The 20,264-nt window shown below is 40.7% G+C and overlaps 1 protein-coding gene across 1 annotated transcript; it reads left to right on the plus strand.

Moving 5' to 3' along the window:
- The first annotated feature begins 14,170 nt into the window (after window positions 1-14,170).
- On the plus strand, window positions 14,171-19,361 carry GKN1 (gastrokine 1). The gene is made up of 6 exons (XM_045788415.2): window positions 14,171-14,233; window positions 15,881-15,934; window positions 16,271-16,408; window positions 17,371-17,481; window positions 18,344-18,491; window positions 19,120-19,361. Exons 1-6 carry the CDS (start codon window positions 14,222-14,224, stop codon window positions 19,212-19,214), a joined length of 558 nt encoding a protein of 185 aa, XP_045644371.2. The 5' UTR covers window positions 14,171-14,221; the 3' UTR covers window positions 19,215-19,361.
- Window positions 19,362-20,264: the final 903 nt, after the last annotated feature.

Raw genomic sequence — 20,264 nt, forward strand, 5'->3', positions numbered from 1 at the left:
AATTGCTATAGTAAGCACACAAGTCACGTAAGTGACGTCCTTGTTCTCCAGCTGGAGTGACTTCCTAACCAGCAGCTTGAAAAATGGGGCTTTTCAAAAGCAGACATTGGGCAATTTGGGGGTTACCTGGTTTACCGGAATTCCCCTAACCCGGCTGGTCAGCTGGGGTGGCTGGAAAACGTGCTGCTTTATTAAGCCTTTTTGAGATGCCGGCAGCAAGAAGAATTACAGTTTTGTAGCCTGTCTACAAATATCCTCCCCTATCTGGCTCCCAGGACCCCAGAAAGCCAGCCAGCCCCCACACCTGCAGACACGAGGGCAGACAGAGCTACTACACCCTTCGCATTTCTTCCTATTGCTGTCTGCCTTCTTGTAGTGATAAAATTTGACATTCTCCTTCTTTCCCTTCTATTTCTGAGACTTCTTGACTTTTTTGTTATTTAGTTCTAACTTTGAGATTTTAGCACCCATCCTTAATTACTCACATCGCCTACAAATTCAAAAGGGGTCCTGTGTTATGAACCCAACAGAAACAAAGAACTCAGCCATCTCGGACTCATTACTGAGCATCTTTTCCAGCCCCGTATTGGTATATTTGGGCAGCGTTTTACTTTCACCTTTAAAAAATAACACAAAAATACTTAAGTTTACCATCACTAGATCATTAAATTTGTTCAAATATTTTAGCAATTTTGGGGCTAATTCTTATTTTTTATATCCCGAAAACTTAATTTTCTTTTGGCTTACATGTATCTTTTATAGTTCTTTTATTGGGAGCCACTGGTATTAATTTCTTCTCATGTTTGGAAATGTCTTTATTTTCTCCTCACTTTGGAATAGGAGCTATAGATTGACAGGTGTTTTCCTTCTAACACTTTATTATTATTATTTTTTTAAAGATTTTATTTATTTATTTATTCAACAGAGATAGAGACAGCCAGCGAGAGAGGGAACACAAGCAGGGGGAGTGGGAGAGGAAGAAGCAGGCTCATAGCGGAGGAGCCTGATGTGGGGCTCGATCCCATAACGCCGGGATCACGCCCTGAGCCGAAGGCAGACGCTTAACCGCTGTGCCACCCAGGCGCCCCTCTTCTAACACTTTAAAGATGCTACCCCATTGCCTTCTGGGCATCCACTGTTGGCTGATGTGAAACCTGCCATTAGCACGGTCACAATATTCTTGATTTGTTCTTTTCCACAGTAATATGCTGTTATATTTCTGCTATTTTGTCTCATAATTTCTTGTTCTTTTTTACAAATGTAATACCTTCCTTGATATCTTAAACACATCCTCAGTCTACCTCTGAAACTACTAATGCACTATCTTTTAATTGATTGGATGTAAATTTTTTTAAAAAAGCACATCCTTAGTTCATGTCTTTTTCTTGCTATCTTATTGTACAAACCAAATAGTAAATCCATTCCCAACTATTTATTTGGTTAGTTACATAAGTTGAAACGCATTTTAACTCATACCTTCTTTATGAGGATCTTATCTTTTTTATTATGACTCTTGCCTTTTTTTTATTATGGGGCAGTCGATGAATTCATTACCATGTCATTTATTGCCATCCTCAAGAAAGGGCTCGAAAACTGCTGTTGCAGGGGGGAGAAAGATTCTATTCTAAATGGTCCCGGGATGAGGCTAGAGTTATTTGGGCAAGCTAACATAGATCCTACCATAAGAAAAGTTAATTCTAAATTAATTTTTAAATACATATAAACATTGTATATGATGTCAAAGAAGCCAAAAAAAAACCCCAAAAAACAAAAAACAAAAAAAAAAAAAAAGAGGAAAAAACTGTAAGAAAATACAGGTTAACTTTGATCCAATTTTTGCAATGCAAAGGATTTTCTAAGCCTAAAAGTATTGGAATAAATCACAAGAGAAAAGATGTACGAGCCTCACTGAATAATATATAAAGATCGTTCGTTGTTCAAAAAAGAGTAAAGACACATTTAAAACTCAGGAAAAATACTTTTAACACATATGAGAGACAAAGAGGAATATTTTCTTTGTTTTGTGGAGAGAGAATAAACTTTCTTATTTTTTTAATCCATAAACAGACAGATGTGTATTAAAAATCTCCAGAAAGTAGTATTTTAACTTATGAAAAGTTTTTGCAAATTCACAGGAGAGTAGTGAACACATACAATGCTTTTTAAGGGGCAAAGAACCTGATTACAGGAAGAAGGGGCACTAACAGGAAATGGTGAGGAGTTGAAGCTCCAAAAACATGCCGCCTGGGTTTGAATCCCAAATTCTCTAATTTCTCACCACGTGCCTCAAAATCCTCATGAGGAAAGAAAGGAGAACAAAGGGCCTTCTTACAGCATCCCTGTGAACATGGATGAGCTCATATGTGCCACGTACTTAACAATAGTCACTGGCTCAGAGTCAGCTTGCAAGAAAACTTACCTAATATTATTGCACCATTTATTACAAGTAAAACATGTTCACACTTGTAGGTTATTAAAGAATTGCAAATTCAAGCAGATTTATTAAATTAAATATAAATGGAACAAAGATAGCTGGAAAATCCCTAATCATCTGAACATTTTTAAAACCCCTTCTAAATAAACCATGGGTTAAAGAGGTAGTCAGTCACAAGGAACTTAGAAAATGCTTTGAACTTAAGGAAGTGAAAATGCAACACGTCAGAATTTGTGGGATGCAGCTTAAAAAGAAAATTGTAGCACTGAGTACTCACACCAGAAAAAAGGAGGGGGGAAAAAAGAAAGAAAAAAGAAGGACCTCAAATAAATGATTGAAGTATTCACCTTAAGAAACCTGAAAACAAATATCAAATTAAACCTAGAGCAAGCACGTAGCAAGAAATAATAAAGATAAGAGCAGAAATAAATGACATTAAATATAGAAAAACAAGGGGAAAAAATCAATGAAAAGTGACAATGGTTTATTTAAATGATCAATCAATTGGTAAATTTCTAGTCAGACTGTTAAAAAAAAGGCATGAATTATTAATACCACTGATAAAAAGAGAACGTCAACACATCGCTGCTGATTTTATACTCATCAAAAAGATAATGAGGAAATGTTCCAAACAACTTTATGTCCAAACATTCAACATTCTAAATGAAATAGACAAAATTCTTGAAAAACACCAACTATCAAAATTTACTCAAGAAGAAATAAATATTTGGAGTGGGCCTACATCAATCAAAAAAACTGAATTTGTAGTTAAAAACTTTCCCACAAAGAAAATTACAGGACCTGATAGTGTCACAGGCAAATTCTACCATTTAAGGAAGAAATAATATCAATTCTACACAAATTCTACCAGAAAATAGGAGAGGAGAAAACACCTCCAAACTCATCCTTTGAGGCCAGTATTATCCTAATACCAAAAGTAGACAAAGATATTATGAGAAAAGAAGGTATAGACCAAAATCCTTATAAACATAGATGAAAAAAACTCCAAAAATATTAACATATTGAATATATAAAAATAATACATCATAATTGAGAGAAGTTTTTCCTGTGAACTCAAGATTCATTTAACATTTGCAAATCAATCAATGTCATTCACTGTATTGAATATAAAAAATAAGAAGCCATATTGAAAGAGCCCAGATGTCCATCGACAGATGAATGGATAAAGAAGATGGTGTGTCTATATATACAATAGAGTATTGCTCGGCCATCAGAAAGAAAGAAATCTTGCCATTTGCAATGAAGTGGATGGAACTAGAGGGTATTATGTTAAGTGAAATACGTCAGTCAGAGAAAGACAAATATCCTACGATTTCAGTCATATGTGGAATTTAAGAAAGAAAACAGATGAACATAGGGGAAGGGAGGGGAAAAATAAAATAAGATGAAAACTGAGAGGGAGACAAACCATAAGAGACTTTCAACTATAGGAAACAAACTGAGGGTTACCCCAGGGGAAGGGAGTGGGGGGATGGGTGAGTGGGTGATGGGCACTTGATGTAGTGAGCACTGGGCATTATATGCAACTGATGAATCACTGAATTCTGCCTCTGAAACTACTAATACACTATGTGATAATTAAATTGAATTTAAACTTTAAAAAATTTAAAAATAAATAAATAAAAAGCCATGTGATCATCTTGGTAGAAAAGCATTTGGCAAAATTCAGTGTACATCTAAGATAACCACTATTAACAAACCAGGAATAAAAAGGAATTTCTTCATCTTGATAAAGTTCATCTATAAAAAACCTGCAGCTAACGTCATACTTAAAGAGTCATAAAAGAAAAATTATTATGGACTTTGGGAAAGCTATTAACTTCTGCTGTTCCAAAGATACTTAAAAACCTGAAAATAAAACCACAGATTGGGAGAAAATATTTGCCAAAAAACCCCCCAAATTTGACAAAGAACTTGTATCTAGAATATATAAAGAACTTTCAAATTTAATAATAAGATAACATACATCCCAATTTTTAAAATAAGCAAAAGATTGAAAAGATGGTTTGCCAAAGAAGATGTAGAGATAACAAATAGGTACACAAAAAGTTGCTTAGCCTTACTGATAATTAGGGAAATGCAAATTAAAACCCCTCACATCTATTAGAATGGTTAAAAATAAAAAAGCAAACAAAAATGAACAACCCAAGTGTTGTCAAAGATTTAGAGCAACTAGGAATGCAAGATATTACAACCACTCTGGAAAAACATTTGGCGATTTCTCATAAAGTTTGTATAATTATCATATGACCCAGAAATCCCACTTCTAGGTGTTTACCCACGGGAAGTGAGACTACATGTACACATGAGACCCTGCAGGTGAATATTTGTAGTAGCTTTATTTGTAATCACCCAATTCAGGAAACAACCCAAATGCTTTCAGTGGGTGGATAGATAAACGGTGGTATGTTTCTATAATGAAATACTGCTTAGCAATGAGAAAGGACCAACCCACTGATACACAGCACAGATGAATCTCGGATGCATTATACTGAGTGAAAATAGCAAGAACCGAAAGACTACCTACTGTATAATTCCATTTATATGTCTTTGAAGATTTTATTTACTTGAGAGAGAGAGAGAGAGAGAGAGAAAGAGGGAGAGAGAAAGCACAGAGGGAAAAGGAGAAGCAGACTCCCTGATGAGCAGAACGCCCAACGCAGGGCTCTACCCCAGGACTCTGGGATCATGACCTGAGCCAAAGGCAGGCAATTAACTGACTGAGCCACCCAGGCGCCCCATATGACATTTTGGAAAGATAAAACTAAAAGGACAGGAAACAGTTGAGCGATTGGCAGGGTCTGGGGATGAGGGGTAGGATTGCCTATAACGGGGCACAAGGAAGTTTTTGGGAGGTGGTGGTAATGTTCTGTATTGATTTTGCTGGTGGTTTATGACTACATGCACTTGTTAGAACTCAGGATTATAGAGTCATAAGGATAAGCTTTACTTTTTATAAATTTTATCTCAATCTGATTAGGAAAGTAATATTCATTAAGTATAAAAATAGAAGCAACATTTAAAACCAAATTGAAAACAGAGAGAAATATTCAACATATACAAGAAACAGATGGTAATATCCTCAACTTATAAAATGTTTTATAAATCCACAGGGAGAAAAGTGAACACATGTAATTTTTTTTAATGGGCAATGGCCTGCTTTGTGGAAGGAAAATAATAGGAGATGGTTGAGAATTGAGATTTCTTTTTTTTTGTAATAATATTCTTTTATTATATTATGTTAGTCACCATACAGTACATCCCTGGTTTCTGATGTAAAGTTCCATGATTCATCAGTTGCGTATAACACCCAGTGCACCATGCAATACGTGCCCTCCTTACTACCCATCACCAGCCTATCCCATTCCCCCACCCCCTCCCCTCTGAAGCCCTCAGTTTGTTTCCCAGAGTCCACAGTCTCTCATGCTTCATTCCCCCTTCTGAGAATTGAGATTTCTGATACATCCTGCTTGAATTTCATTTTTTCACACAATTACTCATGGCGTGATTTTTGGCAAGTTATTTGACCTCTGTGTGCCTCAGTATCCTCGTCTGTCAATAAAAAGCATTACAATGGCTCCTCACAAGATTGCTGGGCAGATTAAATGAGGTCATTCATTTAAAACTCAGAACAGTAGCTAACACAGTAGGTTCATAATCAGTGTTATCTAAAATTAAAGTCACTGTTTATTATAAATAAAACACATTCAATCCCATTAATTATTAAGAAATTGAAAGTCAATAATTTAATAAGATACCATTTATTTCTTTTAATTAACCTAAGTTGAAGAAATTGTCTTATTCTTTTGGTAGGAGTACAAACTGAATTTTTAAAAACACTATCAGGAGGGTAATCTATTTATATGTAAAGAACCATAACAATGCTTATTCTTTTGACCAAGTAATTTTACTTTTATAATTATATCGAAGTGCATAAACAGAAATATGCACCGTATTTCATATACTAAGATGTTCAGTGCGATATTATTTATATAGAGAATTACAAGTGCATATAACACTGCAGCCATTAAACGTTCTGTTTGTGAAGAATATTTAAGGATATTTGAATGTCCATTGTATAATGAAAAGAAAAATTATAAAACTGTGTGTAAGGCATGGTTTTAATTGTATAAAAAATACCACATACTCAACATATGTATGCACATACTAAAAATCAGATTTTTTAAAAACTAGGCAACTTCTGGTTTTCGTTCCAACATATAAAGTACTTAGAAGTTATCACTCCTATCCTTGCAAGAAATAAACTAAACACTCTGAAAATCAACAAACTTCACTTGAACCTATCAGAGAATTGAAGTCACAGGGCAAACCGCCATGCCAAAATCTGAAGAGACAGGTGAACACAGAGAATCACAGCCGAAATAAGCTTGCCTAGAGCAGAAGCCACCAGAGTCAAACCGCTAGAAACACCTTTTGCAGTCTGAGTGTGGACCAGGGTGAGAGTGAATGATTCCTGAAGGCCAAAACCATTTGTGGGTTTTCACTCCAGGAACTGGTTCTCATGGTGAAAACACAAGAAAACCACCTCAGGTCTGTGTCAGGGAGAGAGGACAAGTAAACATTTTGAAATATGTCAAGAACATTCTCTACAACAAAGGCCGGATCTCCAGTAAAAAAGATCTTTCCGTAGCTTTATCTCACCTAGATGGAAAGGGGCTAATATGCAACACCTGCCTTCTCTCACCTAAGGAGGATGAGGAAGAAAAAAAGAAAAGCCAAGAAACACTTGTGAAGGTCACAGCCCAAAGACTCAGGCCCACTAAAAGATTGAGATTTATGGGGCGCCTGGGTGGCTCAGTCGTTAAGCATCTGCCTTAGGCTCAGGTCATGATCCCCGGGTCCTGGGTTCGAGCCCCACATCTGGCTCCCTCCTCAGCTGGGAGTCTGCTTCTCCCTCTCCGTCTGCCCCTCCCCCTCGCTTATGTGCGCTCTCTCCTTCTCTCTGTCAAAAAAAAGCCATTTTAATATAAAGGCACGTGTTAAAAGTAAAGGGGTGAAGAAAGATATACCACCTACTGCTAATTTAAAAAATAACTGGAGTGGGGCGCCTGGGTGGCACAGCGGTTAAGCGTCTGCCTTCGGCTCAGGGCGTGATCCCAGCATTATGGGATCGAGCCCCACATCAGGCTCCTCCACTATGAGCCTGCTTCTTCCTCTCCCACTCCCCCTGCCTCTGTTCCTTCTCTCGCTGGCTGTCTCTATCTCTGTCAAATAAATAAATAAAATCTTTAAAAAAAAATAACTGGAGTACCTGTATTATTTTTGGACAAAGCAGACTTCAGAACGAAAAAGCATTATCAGGGATAAAGAGGGGCATCACACCATGATAAAAGGGTCAATTCCTCAGGAAGATATAATGATCTTTGATAAGCATGCACCTAACAACAGAGTATAAAAATACATGAGGCAAAAACTTAAGGGAAATGCCATGAGAAATAAAGAAGCCCACTATTGTAGACTTTACTACTCCTTTTTCGGTATTGATAGATCAAACAGACATAAGATCAATAAGGATATAGATGAGCTGAACAGCACCATCAATCAATTGGGTCTAACTGACACACAGAATATTTCATTCTGCGACATCAGTATACACGTTCTTCTTAAGCTCATAGGAAACATTCACCAAGAAAGACCAGATTCTGGGCCATAAAACACGCCTTAACAACATAAAAAAACAGAATCATACTAAGTAGCAGTAGTCTACACAATGGAATTAAAGTAGAAATCAATACAGAAAGGCGACTGGAAAATCCCCGAATATTTGAAGACAAAATGATAAACTTCTACGTCACGCACAGATCAAAAGAGGCCCAAAAGTAAAAAGGAAATATGGTAAGAGGTTAACAGTGATTATTTCTGCAGAGCAAACGGACGTGTCATTTTTTTAGTATTGGGGTGATTTTCCCATACAAACCAAAAAGAAGGAGCAAACCAACAGGAGGATATTGAAATTTGAGAAAAAAAGACATTTACCTCACGGAGAAGGGTGGGAATCAGAGGTGGGAGAGGCAGGAGGTAGGACCACCCATGGGCCACGGCTCCAGGCCCCCAGTGCATCCTCCATTGTCCCATTGGATTTACTTACAAAACACAAACCCCAAAATAAAATTATTAAGATTTTCAAGATGGCAACTGCAAAGCATTAGACTCCAGTGCGGTCCTCTGAGTGTGAGCCCGTGTGACTACACTGGTCCCATGTCCGTGAGGCCAGCCCTGTCTCTCGTGTAGATTATAGGATCTTGGAGTATGAGCACTGGTTGTTTGGCAACCTTGACTCTTCTGTGGCCTTTGTGCCTCACTGGGGCATCGCGTTAGCTGAAGCATGGTGCATTGTTGGTAATTGATTATTTTTCAATATGAGAAAATGAAGAAAGGATTGTAGGCCTGGTGACCCTCTGCGAGCAGCAAATGAAAAAACTTTCCTGGCCTGGACGAGGGGAGTTGGTTCTTTATTTAAGCCCAGTGGGACCTCAGAAGAAAAGGTACATTCCAGAATAAGCCCCAGAGGATATGTTTCATTAAGCGTTTCCAGGAATTGGAGGCTGGGGCGTGGGTAGGAAAAAGAGTATATAATTGAATAAACATGAAAGTTCAGAATTCCCTGAGGCACCTCTGAATCCCCAATATCCTCATCTGAGGACGTGTCCCTCCAGAAGTGCAAAGATGACACATGCGTGTGTATTTTCTACCTGAGGTGTGGAAAAGGAAACCAGTTCAGATAAGTCACCCTGCAGAAAACTCAAGGATTCACAAAATCCCGCTTCTCGATTCAGTGGCCTTGGGGCCCGTCCCTGACTTTGGCCTTCTGTTGCTGCCAGGAAAGCTGTGGAGGCACTTCAGTGCTGGGGCCTGGGTCCTCCCAAGACCCGGGCCCCGGGTGTGGCCCCCCCAGCTGCTGCTCGGTGGTCCTCCCTGTGTGAGATCGGATTTGCAGCTTCCCCTGTTGAGTTCTGCCCTCCCCATGCCTCACTGTTGCGGGGGAAGGAGCACACCTACACACCTTCCTCGTGGGTGTTTTTACACCACTTTCTCTGAATTGCTCCAATATGAACTCTGAACACAGAATAATTGTTCTCATTTCCAAATCATCTACGAGAGAATTATAAAAGCAACATGTTACTTCACTTGGCAATTTCTATTCCTCATACGGTCGTATTTTCTCCAGCTCCCTTTTAGGATGGAAGTACTTAACCAGGTCAGATGGTCCTTCCTGATGACAAAAAGTGAAGCTATTTACCAAAATTCTCTTTATCTCTACTTTCATATATTTTACGCAAATGATGTCATCACTCAGGAGACCTTCCTTTAGCAAGATTTTTCCAAACCCTGTTTACACCCCTGTAACGCTCAAGGTTAAAGACAGATCTGAGGCATAACACAATAATATTGTATAAAGGAGGAATTTCTTCTCTTTTACCCATAGGAAATCTTGTACCTCTGGTGGCCTCTAACGGGGATCCAAAACATTTGGAAATGCACCCGGACAGACAAGCAAGCAGCAACGGAAAGGCGGAGTTATATAGGTTTTGGAAAGCAAGGATCTCTTGGAAACGACAAAAAGGAAGGGCTCACTGATGCCGCAGGAAGGAGCTTCATGCGCTTTGCTGTAGTTTGAAAAGAATTTCTTTCCTATGCAAAAACAACTATGTAATAAGCATGGCTTTTCTGGAATTGGAAGCTTTCTAGCAATGATCATTGATGTGTTATTTTACGTGGCCTTGCTGCTGTTTTTTTGGGACGTGGCATTCCTGGCCACAAGAGCAGAGGGAAGATTCGACACCACCAGCGCTGCAGCAGCCCCCGCTGCTGTAGCCACGGGGCAGACACTAGGGTCCAAGCAGCAGGCCGGTACCCCGAGACCACGGGAGCAGGCAGGAGTTTCCCACTCCCCCAGGGTGACCCAATGTGTTCAGACCTCACAGTCAACGTCTGACTCGGGGCTGTCACGAGGACTGTCTAATGGGTGTGTAGGGTGCTCAGAAAACAACAGCAAAGGCAAAGGAACTGGGAAGGAATCTCCACATGAGGGGACCTCCACACTCACGCCACTAAATTGTGGTGGACGTTGAACAGGCTGAAGGCCAGCTGAACCCTAAATTTTGGAAAATGGCGGAAGGGTTGAAGGGAAAAACAAGATTACCGAGGGCTTCCTGGATGTTAATGACGGCGAGGTCCACCCATTAACAGGTCTACACAGGAGACAGAAACTTGAAGGAGGATATTTAATGATGATGAGGCCCTGGAAGTAAACATTGTCTCCTACTCAGAGAAAAAGAAGGAAAATAAAAGTTTGTCTGTGGGGAAGCTCCAAAAGGCCCTCCAGATTTATGAGATGAGCGTATCACAGGCAGACTGCATTCCCTGTTTGTTCCGCACAACGGGAGTTCCCACCCAGCTTGACACGACAGGGTGTGGGGTAAAGTGAGGCCTTGGGCGTGTGAGCCATGAGATAAAATGATGATAAGGGTTTGCCTCTTGGCGTGGCTCAGCGTCCAGCTCTGTGATCAGGGCAGGCCCTATTTACTCATGGGCTGATTTGCCCCACACTAATCCCAGGGCACTGGGCCACACCATCTCCTGGGACTCCCTTGGTGTGTAGCCATGACCAGTGCAAGGCAGCACCTCTCTAGTTGGCTCCAAAAATCGGAATGAGTAAACATAATACGCTTTTTATTCTTCTAGCTTGAGTATCTCCTTTACGCAATTCTAATTTTTTTAAAGATTTATTTATTTATTTTGAGAGAGTGTTTGGGGGGGCAGGGCCAGGGGGAGAGGGAGAAAATCTCCAGCAGACTCCCCGCTAAGCATGGAAACCGACCTGGGGCTCAATCTCAGGACCCTGAGATCATGACCTGAGCCAAAACCAAGAGTCAGATGCCTAACCCACTGAGCCACTCAGGCGCCCCACAATTCTTATTTTTAAAATGGGCATATTGAGCATCATGTGTATGCTAGTATATTCTAGGTTCTATGGAGGTGACAAGAAATCAACATGTTCTGTCTTTCTCCCGTGGGAGGATAGGAAACATACAAAACATTGGTGGGAGAAAACAAGAGACTCGCTCACACTTCCTTAAGACTTGAGGTTGAGGTTAGGGTTGATCCCCTCGCCCCCCACCAACTCTGGCATATTCACAAATACCACACAAAGTACAAAGGACGAAGTTCTTCTGATTTTTGGAGCCACTGAAATAATATTGTATAAAGGAGGAATTTCTTCTCTTTTACCCACAGGAAATCGAAGGCCTAGAGGGCAAGAGACTCATAGAAAGAAGGAAGCGGAACAGAATGTAGGTCTTCTGGCCCCTAGTTCCAACCAGTAGGTCCCCAAATGGATTTTCACATCCAGGCTGTACCCTCAGAAGCAGCACAATTGTTTCCCTAAGGAAGGTGCCCCTCAGGGATGTTAATAGGTGTTAGGAAAAATAAATCAATAGAAAAGAAACACAACCAGGTTCTAGGGTCAATTAAAATTACGGGAATCTGGAAGAAGGAACATGACACAGATTTCTCCCCTACAGATTTCTTAGCACACTTGATATATGAATGCAAATTGCCAATCTCTAAGAGGGGCATTATTGGAACCCTATCTACATATCTATCTATCTTACAGTCTATTTCCTGGAGTATCCTCCACACCAGCATTTCACAGGCCCACTGGAAAAAAAGTCAACCTTGAATCTTTGATAAGGTCTGATATGCAAAAAGTGTGTTAGGCTGTACCCATATACCAAAGTGGCTACCCACGGCTGGGCCTAAAGGCACCATGCTGTCCCATCTTTGACTTTGCAGTGTTGTGACAGTTCCTGAAGCAGATGAAGACCTCTTCACATATGTCTTGTCCCCCACACACCCCAGGCTTATTGATCTTTTGCAGCTAAAGAGTAAGTTTGCAAGAAATTAGTGGACACATTAAAAACATGAACAAAATCTTACCACAGCTGTACTAATCCACTTACCTTTTCAAAGAGGCGTTGCTAGTGAATCAAGCTTTATAACTACATAACCCCCCTCCTAAGTTCTAATCCACACGTAAAAAAAAACAATCATGAGCTCAGAAAGGGCTCCAAAGAGGATGTTTATAAATCAGTGATAAATGAAATACAGGTTTCCTCTTCGGCAATTTGCTTTAGTAGGTTCGGCGTATGGGAGAAAGTAGAAAAAAAAAGTTCAAACTTTAATTCAACTCCAAGACTGTTTTGAGCGTTTACTTGTTAACCCAAGTGACAGTTTCTTTTCTTTTTATTTTAAATGACAGAGCTGATTTTTTTTTAAGATTTTATTTATTTATTTGACAGAGATAGAGACAGCCAGCGAGAGAGGGAACACAAGCAGGGGGAGTGGGAAAGGAAGAAGCAGGCTCCCAGCGGAGGAGCCTGATGTGGGGCTCGATCCCATAACGCCGGGATCACGCCCTGAGCCGAAGGCAGATGCTTAACCGCTGTGCCACCCAGGCGCCCCCCAAGTGACAGCTTCTACTCTCCGCTTCTGCTGATACGATTGTTTTTATTATTTTGATATAATTTCTGAAAATGAAATTATCTAGAAGTGAATGAAAGGACAGAGATTGCTTTTATAGGTCCAGGAAAAAAGAAGAAAGTCCCCCCCTGAGAGGTGGAGAAGGTGTATTGGAAGGGGTGGTATTTCAGCTGGGCCTTGACAAGTGAAAAGCAGTTCACTAATCAGAAAAGCAAGAGGGTACCACTCCAAGTGGGACGACAGTGCGCAAAGGCATAGAGGCATGAACCGTTGTGACTATTCCAGCAATTGTGGGAACGCTGGTGTAGCTGGAATATAGGAGTACAGCATGCAGTGATACAACGGGGGAGACTTTGGAGATGTTATTATAAAGGACCCTCTGTGCCATGCCAATGAGTTTAAAGTTCGTCCTTCAGGCTGCCAGTGAACGTTTCTTCGCGTGGTAGAGTCGGGTTTATTTATATGCGTACTTTAGGAAGATCACCTTAGGAAAAACGCGCTGGAATACGAGAGACCGGTGACCACGGTGATCCATCACACAGCTATTATAAAAGTTCTGGTGAAAGAAACTGTGGGCAAGACCAGAGTCGAGAGGCCCTTCTGAGACAAAATGACAAGGTTTAGTAAGTGCCTGGCTGTGGTGGTGAGAAGAAATGGCTGAAGACAGCCCCCAGCTTTCCTGGCTGCGTGCGTGGTACCCTCTGTGCTGTGCGTGGTACGTGGTACGTCTGAGATAGCTCAGGAGTGCAGAAAAGGACGCAGGTAGCTAAACCATCAGGGCGGGCTCGGGGGTTTGGGGCAAGGTAGGAAGAGGAAGCCATTGCCACATCCTTACTGGAGCTGCTATCTGCAAGGCCCGGGGTGCCCACAGTTTCTCATCTATGGTCTTGTTTGATTTTAGGGATTATTCTTCCTCTGACTCCGAGTGACACCAAGTACGTAAAGTACCCACACCCACAGCTGCGGTTGGACCAGAAGTTATCATAAATCATATTGAGTTTGATGTGATATCTTCAACTTTAACAATGACCAGTCAGCTCGGCTCTGCGTCAAAGTGCCTTTTGCCAACCGGGTCGATATTCCCAAAGGCTTCCTGGTATGCTGGATGGTGGCACAGATACAGAAAATGGAGAAAGATTAATCTTTGGCCCAACCTAGTCACACCTAGTTTGAGTAAAGCTGGGTAAGTACAAATATGAGAAGTGTTCTTGTCTGAGTTCATGCCGGCCTTCTCTTCTACTCCATTGCTTTGGTGAAGCCAAGATGAAGCTGACAGTGAGTAGATTTTTCCTTTTGAATGTGTTATCTTATGATGAGAGACTGTTAACATTCTGAGCTAAGGGGGGTCTGCTTCTTATGAAAATCTCACCATAATGGAAAATTTGTCTTAAAAAAGAATCTCCTTTCATGTCATTGAATCGTGGCGACTGTAAGCATCCCTGTGGAGAATGATAGTTATACTGGGAGCAGACAGCTGTCTGAACATTCCAGGCTCTCTTCATAAAATCACCCTCTGGTCACAAAGCAGACAGTCCCTAAGTCCTAGAAAATGTCTGATCTTTCTCCACCTTCTTGAATTCCCCTTTTGACCAAAACTCCTGAGCATGTTCAGGCAAGTTGAAAAGCTGATTATCAAATGAGATGGCTGAGAGACTTACCATCTCATTGTCTACTGTGGAATGGCTCTCCAAGTAAGAATGGCTTGCTTGAACCCTGACCATAGTCATTTATCCATGAAAACGCCTAAAGCATGAAGCCAGTGCAGCATCTCACCTGTGGCTACCGATAAAAGGCTGAGAGTGTGGCAGGTAGACCACAAAATTCCACCAACGTAACTGGTGCTGCTGTGTGTCATTTATAACAAGATGCAGAGGGGCGAGGAACCCGATGAATGTTTTCAGGCTTTAACGTACTAAGCACTATATTACAGCAGCCTCTGCCTCAGAGTGGAGTTGCAAATGTCAAATGATTATGTGATTCTGTAGAAATAGATTCTAAGAACAGCACCGCTTTAAAAAACTAAAAAAGGAGCTCCAAACCCAGGGCAGATGTGGTTCCTCCCCTGGTTCTGCCATGAGCAAGGGGTGCAATCTTAGCCAATACAATCTTGGCCACGTTACTTAACACCTTAGGCTCAATTTCCTCGTATGTGAAAGGACTGCACTGTACCAAGTAGATCTCTAAAATTTCCCCCTCCTCTCACTGTTTAGGAGACTAATTTTTACCTCCTTCTTAAGTTCTCAGGAGAAAAAGTAAGAAAATAAAAGAATTACCTTGAGTCACCAGGGCAGATCTCAGACCAGTTTGTCCCAGGCCAAGGAAATGAGAATGGGTACTCTGAATCGAGCACCTACATAAAATCTCTGAGTTCTGGTAACTGATGTCATGTACCAGTGACAAATGACTAATCCAGGTACCCTGGGACAGTGACAGACTTCCTTTCTGCCAATCACACTTGACAGCAGAACTTTCCGCCCTCTGTCTCTCAGCAGCAGTGACCAGACTGCTTACAATTTCATTGCTTTAAAAAAAAATTTTTTAGATAAAAAAAGTATTTTTTTTTAATTAGGTCTATGAAGGAAGCAAAGCATCCCAGATCAAATAAGAAAATCAAATCATTTTCGGACATAATTCTCAAATGTGTTCCTCAATATACTGATACTGCATAGTTTTTTCATAAGAGCTACATGAACAATTCTAGAACTATATATCACAAATACATGATTACTGCAAGTCATTAACCTACAATCTTACATTATCATTAAAACTTTCTATGGTTGAAAAGAATACAAAGGTCAAAGAAGAAAAGACAGACCACTCAACAGAGTGGAAAAATTAGTATTTTTTATAAGCTTGGGAAGAGAAAGAAGAAGAAATTATTTTGCCATGTGGTAGGAAACCAATGTTACTTATGATTTTTAGATTGTCTTCGCTGGACTTCTTGGAGTCTTTCTGACCCCAGCCTTTGCTTCCGCTGTAAGTATTAAACTTTTTATTTTTCTAATAAATTTTTTTAAAGATTTTATTTATTTATTTGAGAGAGAGAGAAAGACAGAGAGACCGTGAGAAAGACAGTATGAGTAGGGTGGGGAGAGGCAGAGGGAGAGGGAGAAGCAGACTCCCCACTGAGCAGAGAGCCAGATTCGGGGCTGGATCCCAGGGACCCCAGGACCATGACCTGAGCGGAAGGTAGATGCTTAACTGACTGAGCCACTCAGGTTCCCCAGTATTAAACTTTTTAAAGTGTATTACTAGAATGCATTTGCAAAGAAATGTGGTATTAAATCACTGTCAATTTTGTATAACTTTCAGGATATCAGCGTTGGAGGTAACAGCAACAGTGGTATAAGTGGCCAGCAGTCCGTGAGTGTCAACAATCAGCATAGTGTGGCTAATGTGGACAACGACAACGGCTGGGACTCCTGGAATAGCATCTGGGACTATCATACTGTAGGTAGCCAACATACGATTTCCAGTCTTTACAAATACGATGTTTCTTTCTAACAACAACAAAAATGTCTGCTAACCATAAAAGAATTAAAAATGAAGTAATTTCTAACTGTACATCAGCATAGAGTTGTAAGTCAAAGTGCCTATTTTGGTCATCCTGCTTCACCCCCTAAATATAACCCGTATTGATGTTTCCCACAATCAGTTAAAATTCAAACCAATGAACAGTAATTAGGATTCACTCTGTCCAAGGGATTGTGGGGCTGTTAGAAATATATGAATGTCCTTCTGCCTTCCCTGAAGATAGCCTCTGTAATGAGGAGAGACCTGCACAATATCACGGCTGCCTATCTCAGTCCGCCTTCAGTTTCCTTCTAAAAAGACAGAAGTGGACATTTCACAGGTAACTCAAAAAAAAAAAAAAAAGGAAATGTAAATGACAAAATTAATTGGTAAGAGAAGCAAAAAACCAAAAGCAAACAAAAACAACAGTTGGCTCTGGTTAGGAGACCCAATTCTGCAATTACTAGCTTTTTATTTAACAAACTTTGTACTTTGAAAAAGGCAATTCTGTATCATTTCAGTTTTATCATGTGATCAATTAGAAAACCAATCCCTGTCTTACCTGTCTCCTTGAAATGTTGTGGAGATCAAAGGAGAGTAAAATGTGATAGCAATTTAAAGTTAATTTCAGCAAAACAGACATGTGTGGGGTGACTCCGTGCTAAAACCTGCAGCTAGAGCAATGAATTAGACTCAAGGTCTCTGCCCTCAAGAAGCTCGTATTCCATCCTTACAAATGTTAGCAATAGATATGATTGTAAAACAGGGCCAGATCTGGTGCTCCAATCTGAGTTCATCATCATCTTGGATTTCCATTTCCCTCTGCTGGTCAAACTGATTTTTGGTAAGAAAAGCTCCTTGGGAACCTACTTCCTACTATCTACCATGTTCTTTTACAGAACTATGCTGCAACCAGATTCTTTGGCAAGAAGAAATGCATCGTGCACAGAATGAACAAGGAAGTCATGCCCTCTCTTCAAACTCTCGATGCACTGGTTAAGGAAAAGAAGGTATAAATACAAGTCTCTTTAATTTGGCGCAAGGGAGGTCTTACGAGGGCCAGTAAATAATGAGGTCCCAGTCATTTCCTCTTGACCACAGTACGTTGTAATGTGCAGCACAAAAAGGGAAGAGGAACTGGTAATTGCCTAAGAAGAGGGAGCTGCCAACCACACTCTGTGTCGTGGCTCACACCTGCCTTTGCTGCCAGAGGGGCAAAGCTCTGCTCAAGCCAGCGGGAGCTGTCTACACTTCCCCAAGTACATTTTCCCACAAGAGTTGGGTTGGGATTGTTAGATTTAGAAATAAAAATAGAGGATACCGAGTTAAGTTTGAGTTTCAGATAAACGATGGATAGTTTTTTTTAGTTTAAGTATGTCCTATGCAATCTTAGGACACAATTTTATCAAAAAATTGTTTGCTTATCTAAAATTCAAATATAACTGTGTGTCCTGTATTTTATCTGGCAACCCTGATTGGGTGGAGAGAGAAGATATATTGCTCTTTAAAATGTTTGCCTGAGTTCATATTTCTATAACTGATAAATAGGCACCTTTCATTGACCAGGTAGAGAAAATAAGCTGCATTCTCAGAAACTGATTATTATATAGCTCGGTCCAAGAAATACAAAGTGACAAAATGAGGTCCACGTTTCAGAATAAATTTAGCCGCAGACTTCTGCTTTTATGAGAAGCTAAGGTTTCACATCAGCTATATCTTTTGGGACACAGAAATTCCGAGATATACAGGGCTGATGCTGATTATGAAAAAACACTGTAGCCAAACAATACCCTCTGCTGGCCTGGTAGCCAACCCTCATTCAACAAACTGCTGGGCTGGGCACTCAGTCTCTCTCTTCCTTTCCACTCTCAGCTTCAGGGTGAAGGACCGGGAGGACCACCTCCCAAGGGCCTGATGTACTCAATCAACCCTAAAGAAGTCAATGACCTGAGCGAGTTAGGAAAACCCATTGCTAGCATGTGCAGGGGGATTCCAACGTACATGGCTGAGGAGATCGAAGGTGAGTAGCCTTTCAATGGTGCACTCCAAGCTATTGCTGTGGAACTGGCAGACTATTCTGGGGCAGCTCCACAGAAGACACTAATCTCTTGGCACTTGCTTCGTGCTTTCAGTGTGTTAAATTAGTAGCTCCTGCCGGCAGTCTTACGTGATAAGTTATTGCGATTCTCACTTTCTGGATGAGGAAACTGAGGCACAGGGAGAGGTCACAAGCCTCTTGTCTGAGTCAGTCCCAAGCATTCTGGCTTTGGATTCTGTGCTCTTCACCATTGGGAAATACTGCCTTTCAAGAGTGGATCTGGAGTTACTGCGAGACATATTTAAAGGAATGTGTGAATTGCTGAGGGAAAAGAGAATGCCAATAGAATTTATTGACTTTTTACAGCTCAATCACTTAATTTCTGCGTTATTCAAAGAATAACTTGCACAAAAACAAAGTACCCACCCACCTAATATAACAGCAACTTTCCAGACATCTGAATTGATTGATTAAATCTAGGTAGACAGATAGACAGATAGACAAATCGATCTTGAAATTAGTACATAGCTAGTTTGGACACTGTGTGACATTTAAAAAAAAAAGTCCTTGAAAAGATATTGATAACAGTTTCTTCTTTTCTTTTCACCAGGGGCAAGCCTGTTCTTTGCCAAAGAAGATTGCTTCAGTGCTGATGTATTGTGGATCCTGAACATTTCCTTCTGTGGAAAAACAGTGGAGAGTTAAAAAAAAAAAAGTCACTCTGAGTTTAGTCATGAGAATGGTCGATGCAAAAAATGTGGGTTCTGATAGTTTTTATCATGTCATTCTGAAATGTTTTCTGCTGGTTATGTTTGGCCTCTTTAAGTTTCAATAAACCTACTTAACACTAAATTCCTTATGATTCTATCTGGAGCACACAGGATCAGAAGGGCAGTGTGGCGGTGGCAAGCTGTCCGAGCGTGTTAGACCCAAGCGTTAGCCTATGTTCAGGGCCTGTCCCTTATAAAGAAGCCCTTCAGATGCTTTGGCTACTACTAACCACGGTTCCGGGAATGGATCCAAGACAATCCGACGGCTCCGAAGACGCTGCACGGTTGACGCGCCCAGTAACGTTTCAGACCAGCAAGGGCAGAAATCCACTCGCAGCGGCTTACGCCAGAGGGGGAGGGGTCACTGCAAGGATAGGGGAGTATCTAAAATAATCTTAGGGCAAGAAAAGCAAAGAGACTGGAACCAGGAACTATATTGAGATCAAGACCCAAGTCTCCTTCTCTCTCCCGGAAGCCTCTTATTCATTCTTCTCTGTTCCTCTTTAAATTCTGCTTCTCTCTTCTTTCCATCGTGCAGAGGGCTCTTTCTGCCCTCGTGGCAGAAGATGGCTGAACCAAAATATTAGCTCAACTCCCCTGTTTCTAGGTCTTTCCCACTCAAGAGGTAATGTCTAATTCTTTGGAATCCCAATTTCAATTTTTCTTGACCCTGTTTGGTTCGAGGGCCCACAACCAATCAGGTATAGGTGCAGCAATGGGGTCTTCGCTGAAGGAGAAAGATCTCAGAAAAAATAGAGACTCCAAACGTTGTGTGAGACAACATGAAACTCAGTTCTTTTTTTTTTAAATTGCTCTCATACATATTTTTTAAATCCCGATGCCATAAGAGGACATCTAATCCATTCTAATGTCTTCAGATGGGATACCCCTAAAGAGCCATAACAACGACAACAAAGAAGACATTGATTCCCACCATTTGGAAAAATGCAATATTTACCAGGTCTTATTGGGGAGCAATGATAAT

The sequence above is a fragment of the Ursus americanus genome, chromosome 7, assembly GCF_024610735.1.
Source record: "Ursus americanus isolate L20-20 chromosome 7, mUrsAme1.1.p, whole genome shotgun sequence".
Taxonomy (NCBI): domain Eukaryota; kingdom Metazoa; phylum Chordata; class Mammalia; order Carnivora; family Ursidae; genus Ursus; species Ursus americanus.

Excerpts from the sequence above, each read along its gene's own strand:
- GKN1 (XM_045788415.2), top strand. Across the intron at positions 15,935-16,270 it reads CCCCAGCCTTTGCTTCCGCT|GATATCAGCGTTGGAGGTAA; the intron begins GTAAGTATTAAA and ends TATAACTTTCAG. Across the intron at positions 18,492-19,119 it reads CATGGCTGAGGAGATCGAAG|GGGCAAGCCTGTTCTTTGCC; the intron begins GTGAGTAGCCTT and ends TCTTTTCACCAG.